Source organism: Aspergillus pseudotamarii, assembly GCF_009193445.1.
Source record: "Aspergillus pseudotamarii strain CBS 117625 unplaced genomic scaffold BDV38scaffold_26, whole genome shotgun sequence".
In the NCBI taxonomy this organism is placed as follows: domain Eukaryota; kingdom Fungi; phylum Ascomycota; class Eurotiomycetes; order Eurotiales; family Aspergillaceae; genus Aspergillus; species Aspergillus pseudotamarii.
In genome coordinates, this window is record NW_022475040.1 from 418000 (window position 1) to 428735 (window position 10736).

At 45.6% G+C, this 10736-nt stretch overlaps 2 protein-coding genes across 2 annotated transcripts; both read right to left on the reverse strand.

Annotated features, from left to right (window-relative positions):
• Window positions 1–5972: 5972 nt before the first annotated feature.
• On the reverse strand, window positions 5973–7795 carry BDV38DRAFT_282923 (uncharacterized protein; the record flags this gene model as incomplete). The annotated part of the gene is made up of 2 exons (XM_032059915.1): window positions 5973–7633; window positions 7696–7795. 2 exons carry the CDS (start codon window positions 7793–7795, stop codon window positions 5973–5975), a joined length of 1761 nt encoding a protein of 586 aa, XP_031913743.1.
• Window positions 7796–8007: 212 nt separating this feature from the next.
• On the reverse strand, window positions 8008–8710 carry BDV38DRAFT_86656 (uncharacterized protein). The gene has a single exon (XM_032064065.1). It carries the CDS (start codon window positions 8629–8631, stop codon window positions 8221–8223), a length of 411 nt encoding a protein of 136 aa, XP_031913744.1. The 5' UTR covers window positions 8632–8710; the 3' UTR covers window positions 8008–8220.
• Between the last annotated feature and the right edge of the window lie 2026 nt (window positions 8711–10736).

The following is a 10736-nucleotide window of genomic DNA, read 5'->3' on the forward strand; positions in this document are numbered from 1 at the left end:
GCTACCGGATTTACAAGTAGGAAGGAACTGCTGAGCCATGTACCTGATTTGCAAACATCAAGGCAAACATCATAAGTTTGGCGTGAGTGATGCCTGGTACGCCATAATATATTAAAGACAAGGTCCCTATGGACCTATATAACATTTCAGCATCGAAGATAAGCTCTATTGAATGAATCTTACCCCATCGTCTAACATCTCATTTAAGGCAGAAAAATATCGTGATTATTAGGGTCATGTGATGCTTATTCAACTTTATGTACTTCCGTAGTCTATCTCCAAAGTTACAGGTAACGAAAAGCGCTTGTAAAGCAGAGGCGTGTTACTCTATTACAAGTAGCTCACTTTTATTACGCCACACAAGAGCGATTTCGATTCAAATTAAAATAACAACAAGATGTAAAGTACAAAGTACTACCTACACAAAGTCTCTTTGGGTTTCTCCAAGAACTACGGAGTAGGTATAATAGAATTAAGAGAGGTAATGCTAATAAATCCTAGTATTACACCGACACGAAGCATACGCCTTCTTCCATACATCCCAAAAGCAACAATTAACACAGTAAACAAAAAAAAAAAAATTTTAAGAATTATTAAATAAAAATAAAGAACAAGTTTCTCCGTGATTACTCCGTTCCCAAAGCCAAAAGGATCTCAGGTCCCAGAAACAGTAAGCCTAGCCCGCCAATAAGCGTCCCGCCCAACCAAAGAAACGATAAACCTCTCCTCCGAATAATATCCCCGAATACCCCAAAAAATAAGGAACAACTCAGCAAGCAATTGGATTTCTGCCTTTCAAGGTTTATGCGTTTTCCATCGAAAGTCTAGCAGCGTTCTATACATACGCACACAAATTAGTACGGAGTCAATTCGGCCCGTGTCTGACGGAGCAAAGTCCTCCGAGTGATCTATGTAGTTAGTAGATTAGTTCTAGTCTACTGTAAGCGGCAGCCACCGTTGATTGACGAGCGCCACTTTGCGATATACTCCGCTTCTGCGGAGTAGCCGGGTAACTAATAAATAATAAATAGTAAATAAGTGTCCACCGTTTGGCGGTCAGGATGTGGCCATCAGAAAATGAACAATCACCTATTGTTGCTCTTGTTGCAGTTATACAATTACGATCTTTGTTATCTGGTTTTGTTTTTCGACGGGGTAATATCGGGAATACTTTTGACCTATAGTTCCTGCTCTCATACATACCAATCTATCAATATGACAATTGAGAGACGCGGGAGAACAAGCACGGAAAAAGATCAATTAAAAAGGCACAAAACAATATGCACCTATATGCATGCCCTAAGGTACCTTACCATACAGAGCCATGATCACGAGCCGCTTCAAAGCCAATAGCACTGTTCATCACCTCACTAGCGCCAATTCACGACACAGAGATACCACTTGGTAAAGTATCCCCCACGAGAACAACAGAGCCGAAGACAAAATAAAAACACAGAAAAATAAGAATAAAAAAAGTACACAGATAATACTAGACTCAATGAAATGCAATTGGGCATCGACCAAGTCTCGGGCACCATTGGTTATTCTTCACGCTACAATCATAAGCTACCCTTCAAATACCCATAGAGTGGATATTATTACCAAATACACGGGTACACCCAGAACCCGCGAGAACCGCCATTCAATGTATGTATGTATATAACCGAGTGAGAAGAAATTTTTTTCTCCGGTAATGAATGAAATACCACGCTAAGCCTGTATAGTACTAGCACACCATTGATGCCATCCCACGCCATGCAGTTCTCTCTTCTAGAACACTTCTCGAAGCCACGTCCTGAAAACCTTGTTTTTCGTCGTAACAGACCACGGGTATGGCATGTGACCAAACCAAGAGTGGACTTGTACGCCTTTGTCGCAAGCTCTTACTTCATATTGGCATTGCCCCTGTTCGGAATCCTGGTCGCATCGGGTGTACAGCCTTAGATGGGAAGTGAAGAGCATGCTTACTAGAGGTAATATTTAAGTCTGTTATGGCACCAATTAGAACAACGGCATTAGATATGGCTAAGTGGGTTTTGTATTGCGCGGGTTAGCTGTAGCACGGAGGACCGTGTATAGTTTAGTTCGGTAGATTTAATATCTGCAATGGGGTATCTGTCTTTTTTTTTCACAGTGGTGTATCTCCACATTGATAACCAAGTCAGCAATGCTGCATTGCTATTATCAAGTCCGTTACGATGGGATATGAGTCTCAAAATGCTTTATCGCTCCACACATTCGGCCGTTGATACTTCCCAACGTTTGCCCATCATATGAGTACCCATAATAACTAGCACTAAAGGTTTTCGAAAGTATCGTGTCTAGACCCGACCGTTGTCCGGCGGTGCCCAGGCTCGGCTTCATCCCGAATTGTCGGGATGGTCTAAGTGTGAAACATGGACCGAGAGGCAACAAAGACTGAACTTTCGCCTTCAAGAAAGAGCTAGTAAACATACTGATAAAGAAATGTATTATTAGACCCTGGTGCTAACCTTGAGTTGGGCTGTGGCTATATATACCAGCTAAACTCTGTCCAATAGAGAGACATACTGTTGTTGTTGGACAGATGTTCTAGATCTCAACAGACCAGAGTCATGAGACTCAATTCGGTATGGCCACTGCTTTGTTGTATTAAATTCTGTGTGGCACACATAGTGTAAGAATATCTCACGAGATGCTAGAGTCATGGTAGGTGGTTAGCGGATGCAAAAGCATAATCGGGAACCGGACGACAGTCTTCCACCATATCCCGAGATCATCGGCATGCCGAGCTGAAGATATGATATCGACCGGGCCACCTTAGAATTTCCATGTGCAGAGCCATAGGGTAAAACTTGGTAGCTTGCAGGCATAGACGCGACAACAGGTTCAGAACCATTCCAAACCGCATCCGGCGGATAATATCTATATCGTCATAATTGTTTACCAATTCCAACCCCTTCTCCACACATTAACTCTATTTGATCCATCAAAAGCATGGCACAGAACAGGACCATAATTATTAAAAGAGTTGAGTTGAGTCAAAACTACCATCTCCAGCTATTCACCAAAAACAGGTCGGAGTACCAGACACTTGTCACCCCCATACACCGTCACGGTATAACAGCAGTACCGGTGAACTTCAAAGAGCAACACTCCACCCAACGAATCAGTCATCTGCCCGACCTTTCCATCGACCCACACGCGACCCGCAACCACGCATCTCTCCAAGCTGAAGATGACTCAGGCAGAAATGAGAACCGCAAAGTCTGTAAGGTCAGTCCAGTCCACCTGATCACGCGGTAGACTCTTCTAGGCAAAGACTCCCCCAATCCAACCCCCAATCGACTCCACCGTCCAGGCCTGGTTGATGCGTACCAGCCACAGCTGGCACGTCTTACTCCACGCTTTCTCGGGCACGACCGGATGTCAAATTTTCCCCTGCTTGGCCTGTTTGGGAAAAAATCGGGAAATTCAGGAATGCGTGTGTTTCGCTTGTGGGGAGGCTCTGCAGTAGGGTGATGGGTCCAAGGTCTGGATTTTGCACCTTAGTGGGATGTATAATCATGTATTATCGGTTTCTTGCACATTACTAGTTTAGTATTGCGGACTCCTGTGTTTGAGATTGCATTGCAAGTGGGTTGGCTCAGTATTGAGCCCCATTGTAGTATTGCAGTTTGATCTTGTTCAATCCAATGCAACATATCGGTTACATCATACCGCTGGCGGCCTACGGAGCACTGCGCACCGGATACCAAAATTATTCAAACAATTGGATTGATACTACGACAGGTACGTAGTTTAATTCTAATTTTCTCTATTCCATAACGGCGCCCATTGAATAAAATTTTCAGCCCATCACTTGAAGAAAATATAATAGATAACTGAAAAGAAAAACAATATTCAGCGTGCGGAGAATTATGCTTCCAATCGCAGGCATTTTCCCTGTAGATCAGCCGCCAAGAGATGGATATACTCTCCGTTGAAGAATCCTGCACATGTACCGGGCAGCATATGATCTGCAGCATTCGCCATGATAAGATGATGATCTATCCTGAATCATTCCATATGTGGCACACGCCTCATTCTAGTCTCAAGTATAAACAGGGAAATTGCGGGGACTGTAGTGCTTTACCCCGTATGCTGGAGAGATTTCATCCAAGCCCTAGTGAGCAAGACATCATGGACCATTTAAGTTCAAGATTAGCGAAGATATTCAGATTGTCTCTGCCACTTACCTCGGGCCCTAAATCGAGGGAAGAAGACGAAAAATCAAAGCATGATTTAGGTCAAGGTTGCAGTTTACCATGGAAATCGAACCCAAATGACAAGTCATGCCAGAACCAAACTCATGGATGCAAAAGGCTTCCACCCAACGTCCCCCATCAAAAATATCATAGTGTGGTCACCCGGAAACTCAATGCGACGTGAATCAACAATTGCAATACGGACTAGAACCCGACATTTGACCCTCCTTCAACCCTCCTTCAAGGAGGAGGAGCGTCAAGCATCACCAGTAGATCTTAATTCCAATGAACTTGCCCTTCCTCTCCCAGGAGAGAAAGAATACCTCAACTTGATGTGGCAGATGATGTTACAGTTTTTCTCAGGTTACCTCATTCAACCCGAAAGGTTCCGCCGCCTCGTTCCCGTCATACCTCAAGGCGATGACAATTCATCTCGCTTTGTATGACAGATGAGACAAATTTAGAAAATTAAAAGTTCATGTAGGGTCTGGGAAACAAACAGGGAAAAGTTAATCAATAAAAAAAACGAGATGAGATGGTGTAGGAAACCCTCCGACCAGACATCCCCGTCTATCAGAGGGGGAGAATCGTTGAGATAATCGATAATCGCCATATGGAGAGAGGCATGGCCCAATGCATGTGAAGGGATCTGTGCGATGATTCTAGATCTCAAGAGGTACGAATTCTGAAGATATCGCCGGTGCCGCGGATGGTTTTCCAACCACTCAGAAAGCCATCCCCCACCCCAGCCCTAGGTGGTCAGTTCGATCCCTGCTCATAATATTGGTGGCGGACGCTTAATTAATACATGGCTTGTGCGCATACGTGTCAGTGCACCTCATCCTGGACCGGCCAGAAGGTTCGAAGTCTCTATTCTAGTATATAAGTTTGACTACTTTGCAATCCAGAAGGTATATTTTCAGATAAGTTTTGGTCATTGGACTCTATTGGGTAATCTTCAACTTTTTTTTCGTAAATCACAATTTAGCGTACATGGCATGTGCAGACTGGGTCAACCCCCTCCATAGGACCCAGTAGAAAGGCGCGGAGCAAAATCAAAAGCATATGTATGGTATCTGGTATCAGAACAAAAAAAATAAGAAAAAAGAAAACAGAGAAAAGACAAGGGCTTCAAATGCATCGAATGATACCAATGACGTTTTCTGCTAAGATGCAGTCACGAGACGCAGCAATGACATCCATAAAAGGCCTCTTTTAGAATTCCGCCCAACCCGTACTGGAAAGAGAAACACGTAAGAACCCATGCCAAATTCGAACCGCAACAGTTCCGCCCGCCATGGAAGGTAAAAGAAGATCATCTGTACATGATTAATTGCGCTTGAGGTTCTGTCCTCAATATGGCTTGTATAATATCAACATAACGGATAGCCACACAATGCCATGAGAAAAAATGGTAGGGAAAAGGAGTTGAGAAAAAAAAATTCAAAGACCCGAAAGACAAAATTAGGTCGAAAATAACAACCATATGATCCATAGTTGCGCCAAAATGCAATGCAGAGTCGTGATCGTACGTGTCACAAGGATATTCAATCGGCGGCTTTACATATATGATAAAGAAACGCGTTGAAAGTTCGGTTATCATAGAGTCAATAAACATTACCCATCCGAGGAAAGATATGTCATGACACAGATAAAAGGTGAGAGGTAGAAAGATAAAACAGGTTGTTTTCGGTGTTATCGAGGACAACTGGTCGTGTCGCTCCGGAATGCGATCGGCGTAGTCGTTTACCAACCCTTGGCATGGTACTCCCACGGACCAAAGTCAGTATATTGATTAAAAGAAGCTGTCTTCGCCATATCCTTGTCCTTGTTCTGATTGGCTGCGCCAGGGTTGGACACTCCAACACCCTGTCCCTTTTGTGCGCCCTTAGGATTGGGATATTCCTGCAAGTTCGCCATGTCATGTGCAGTGTGTCGTCGCTTGAGGAAGGCATTGGCAGTCGCACTCTTCTGCTGCCGTTCCCAAAGTAAATGACGTCGGAGTGACTCCGTGAGTTCAGTAGCAAGCATGTTCCGTCGCGTGGTCCTCGGCGAGTGAGCGACAGACTGTGGAGTAGGTTTCATGACTATCGGTTTCGATCGAGGGACACCAGGGCCACGCATCGTCAAGTTATCCTCATCGTCTTCAGGCGGCGACGCGGGGATGGACGGGCCGTTTGGTGATGTCAAACGCGACCGTTGCAAGGCTGGACTGGAGCGGGTAGGGGCTCCCATTTTAGTCGGCTGGTGCATCATCATTGTCAAGAGGGAGCGTCGCGAGACGAGGTTGGGCCTTGAATCGACCCGCTGAAACATGTCTCTCTCGTCGAGACTCGAGCGTCCGCTCTCGGTAATAGAATCCTCCCAGTCAGAATCTTCATCTTCAATAGCACTCTCATCGACCTCGTCCTCGCTCTCGACAGCATCTTCATCATTGCTTCCAGAGGGCTCCTTAACAGGCTTTATCGTGCCATCTTGTTCCCTGAACGAAGTGACCTTCTTCTTCGGACTAGGTTGCATAGTCCCCGACTTGGACAATTCATCGGAGAGGGAACTACGATGGGGACCACGCAAAGCCATGCGGTCCTCAAAGGAGCTCTCGTCGTCATCACCTGAAGAACCACCCAATGTAAACATTCCACCCTTCTTCTTAAAGGGTGTCGGCTTTAGCTGGGCGGAAGCCTTTGCGGGACTGGGTTCAGCCGCCATTCTAGGCTGCGACCGATAAGACGACGAGATCAGGGAAGGAGAAAATCCACGGATAATGCTGGGAGATTTGATCAAGTCGCATCGAGATGGAAGGATTCCTGAGGAAGACACGCTGGTATCGGAGGCATTAGCATTAGCAGCATCACTGTCGTTGCAATCCGGTGCAGTAGTCGAACAAGACTCAGTAGAGTGATTCGGCTGTTGAATGACAGGAAATGACGGAGATGGCGAGGGTGTTCGCCTCGCAGTTGATTCAGAGGGAGGGGTAGGAGTTGGAGTAGAAGGCCGAGGCGTAATATCAACGACAGGGGGCGAGACTGCAGCCATTACGGAAGGGATAGGTTCGAGATTCTTCTTCTCTTTGATGTTCAGTACCATGCGTTCCAGACCCATTGATGTGATGTGCTTTTCTTTTCCACGGCCGAGACTTGCCAAAGAATCGTCACGGACAACGGCAGGCTTGATATCACACTTAGAGCGCTTGATATGGTGCTCAATTCTCTCTGCTTGCTCAGACGCAGCAGATTCAACACTGGCAGAAAGTTCTGGCATGTCTGCAGACTCCTGGCGGAGTGGCAAAACCGAGGCATCGCTCGATGTCGCCGGCTCCACACAGAAAGTCTCACGTGTCCATAGTCTCCAACTTAGGTTTTCAAGACGACGGCCCTCTTCCATGTAATCTGCACATTTCGAGAAGACTGAAAGACATGGTCAATTTGAATTCCCAATCACAACAAACCTGCAAAAAGATATTACTCACCCATCCACATCCCATGAAGACTTTGCGCATTTGCCGTATCCACCTTGTGAATCTTCGCTGTGTCCACCGTGACGACAGGAGTAGTTAAACGTGAAGGCATTTCGGATATGATTCAACACGAGCTTTACAATGATGTTCCTAGCAACTCTCTCCTCGCAGAAATTCAGTTCGGGGTCGCCGTCTCCCCCGATCGTGGTCGTTCGGCGCGAAAGTGATGAAGCGGGAAATCTCTCTAGTCCTTCAGGATCCACCCAGAAGACACACACTGGTGCTGTTGGTTTTGCAGCGTCTTGCAATTGTCCGAGTGAAGATGGCGCCCTAGCTATCGGATGTAACGAGTTGAACTTGGGCCTCCGGTACAGTGTGTCCTGAGGTTTAACTAGCAATGATAGTTATGTCGAAGGTTGAGCAGGGCGTAACGGTATTCAATCCTCTATACCCGCACTAAACAAATTACGGTGCGGAGGAAGAGATCGGCCAACAGCGAACGACGGTCGGAAGCAAAAGTCGAAGTTTGATGAGTTATTAGTCGAGGGATGTATATGTGCCGGAACCGAGGAAGTATAGAAGGTCCGGGATGACTGTCGTTCTGGCCGGGAGAATTGGGGTGAGAAAAAGAGGAAAATTCAGAAGTGAAAAAATTGAAAAGAGGAATATGGGGGAGGAGAGACTTAGTAGGTGGAGCGAACTAAGAAGGGAGGAAAAGAGAGAATAGCATAGATCGTAGTGAATGACGGGTTGGTGGAGATGGTGGGAAGGGAAGGCGTATGAGAGTGGTAATGGTACCAGGGGAGGAGCGCAAAAGAAAAAGGATATCGAGGGTGGCCACCCACAGTAAAAGCCCAACGAGGGTACCGAGGGACAGGTTCTAAGGTATGGGGATGGGATGGCGGTAAGTAAAAGGATGGATCCTAGTCGCGCCTTCGTCTTCTCCATGGTCCGGACCTGGATTTTCAGAAAATAGAAAAAAAAAATAAAATAAAATTTAGTTTTTATTTAATAATATTCAATTTTATTTTTTCTCTAGTGTGTTACTTCCGTAGTACCCCCGTGGGTCGGTTGGTATTTCATACAATGTCATAACGCTCCGTAATATTACCGGCCTGTTTCCGGAGTTCCACCCAAGAAAAAAGTACGGGAACTTGGGGGTAATCATCACACATTGGTGGTTGTACTATTACCCCAAAGGAAGCCGACAGACTTTCTTTCCTGTGCGAATTGATCCACTTTACCGCAACCATCTTGCGGGTTTTACATGGCAGTATAACTTCAGTATAAAATAGATGTACTGTACATCAACAGTGCACAAAGCTGTTTGCTGACCATTCCCTCGATATAGAAATTGAATGAACATTGATACTGAATGGCAGTGAATGGGCATCAGGACCTAAAAATATCCAGATCCATAACAAATAGACCGAGAGCTGCAAAGAGGAAAAAGGAAGCAATTGGTTCTAGACAAACATTCAGACAAAGATCGACTGTCCTGTGACCTCTGCCGCTGCTGACTAAGAGGGCGATGGATTCCCTTTGCAGTTCACTTCATCGGTCACGGGTCACTTGACTCCTCAAAAACGGGGCCGTAATGATTGGCGCAGACTGGTTGCTGTTGATATCACTCCACTTATGTCTGGAGGAATTCTATGATGATTGAACGCAGCCCCCCCTCTGACTGCTACTGCCATTATCCATGTTCAATCTCGGTATACTGACATACAGGTCTAGTCCATACCTTAGGTACCTTCATACAGTACTTCTGCAAGCTTCCAAACCGGCTTGTTTGGTCTCAGTCCATTTTCCCCAAGTGCCACCTATTAAATTGTCCTGCATTACTTCAAGAGTCCTGCTGACTTTCTGCTGGAGCCGTCTTGATGCAATTGTGTTCGCCACGGGCATGTTTTCGGCCACATTCGATACATTAATTGCCCCGGGTCCATGTTCTGGATTACTCCCCAAGCCACATTTTTTGCTTTCTTTTTTGCTTGCCAGATGATTTCATTAGCCTAAGGCCATTTTTCCCGGCCGTTGAATTTAATTTGAAGTTTATCCGTCGTCGTCACCCTACCCTTGCGAATTCTCGCTGTACTTCCATCCTTCTGACACGTCGGCATTTTTGGTTGACACATCCCGGCTGAAAATGGCCCAAACAATGCCTGCCTGTATGGCTTTTAACCGGTGGTATGTACCATCAACTCCCCCCCAGATTAAGTCGCATACCGGGGAACCGCTACTCAGTTTCCGATCTTGCTGATCATCTCAATTATGGATGTTCAGTTATGCATGGGTCTTATCGGTGCCTTGATTAATCTCTGTTGCTATGTAGCTAACCTAGCGAGCACAATCCAGTGTTCAATCTCCCGGTTCACCTCCACCCATCATGCGGGCCCTTTCCACCTAGAGTATGAAGCATTTCTTAGTGCTACAAAGCATCACTTCCGCTTAGATCCCTAGCAGGATGCTGTATTGGGCCCCAGTAGTGAATAGCAACACGAAAGGGTGGTCAAAGGGCAGTGTCACAGCTGCTCCCTTCTTATCCTAAAGATAGTCACAAGGTTGAGGACTGCCAGCTGTCACCAGTAGAGCATAGTCAAATGAGATCAACATAACCCAAGGGCTCGGGACAACTCTGGAATTTTGATCATAGAGTACGTACATACATACAACATACATATTCAAGGCTTATCCATAACGATAACCGCTGGACATGACCCATATCCCATGTTCTCTTTTTTGCTGGTACTTTAGCTTTTAGCCGCGCTTTTACCTTTAGCTTTAATTTTTAATTAATATTATTATTATAATTTTACTTCTGAGTGTCACGGGGCTCTAAAGACTTTTTCCTTTCCCTTGTTCTTTCCCTAATCCCCTGTCGCACGATACTGGAACGGAAACGCCACAGTTTGATCTATAACCCCAGTTCCCCAGATAAGTGGTTCGGGGCGCTGGGTTGAAGGAGATCTCCCCGATCCACTCGTCACCTACCCATTCGTACCGTCACCTTCACGCCTTCTCTCTTTCTTTCTTCTTTTTTTTTTTTTTTT

Coding starts and splice junctions, on each gene's coding strand:
- BDV38DRAFT_86656 (XM_032064065.1), bottom strand. CDS start 8,631: ATGGAGAAGACGAAGGCGCGACTAGGATCCATCCTTTTACTTACCGCC.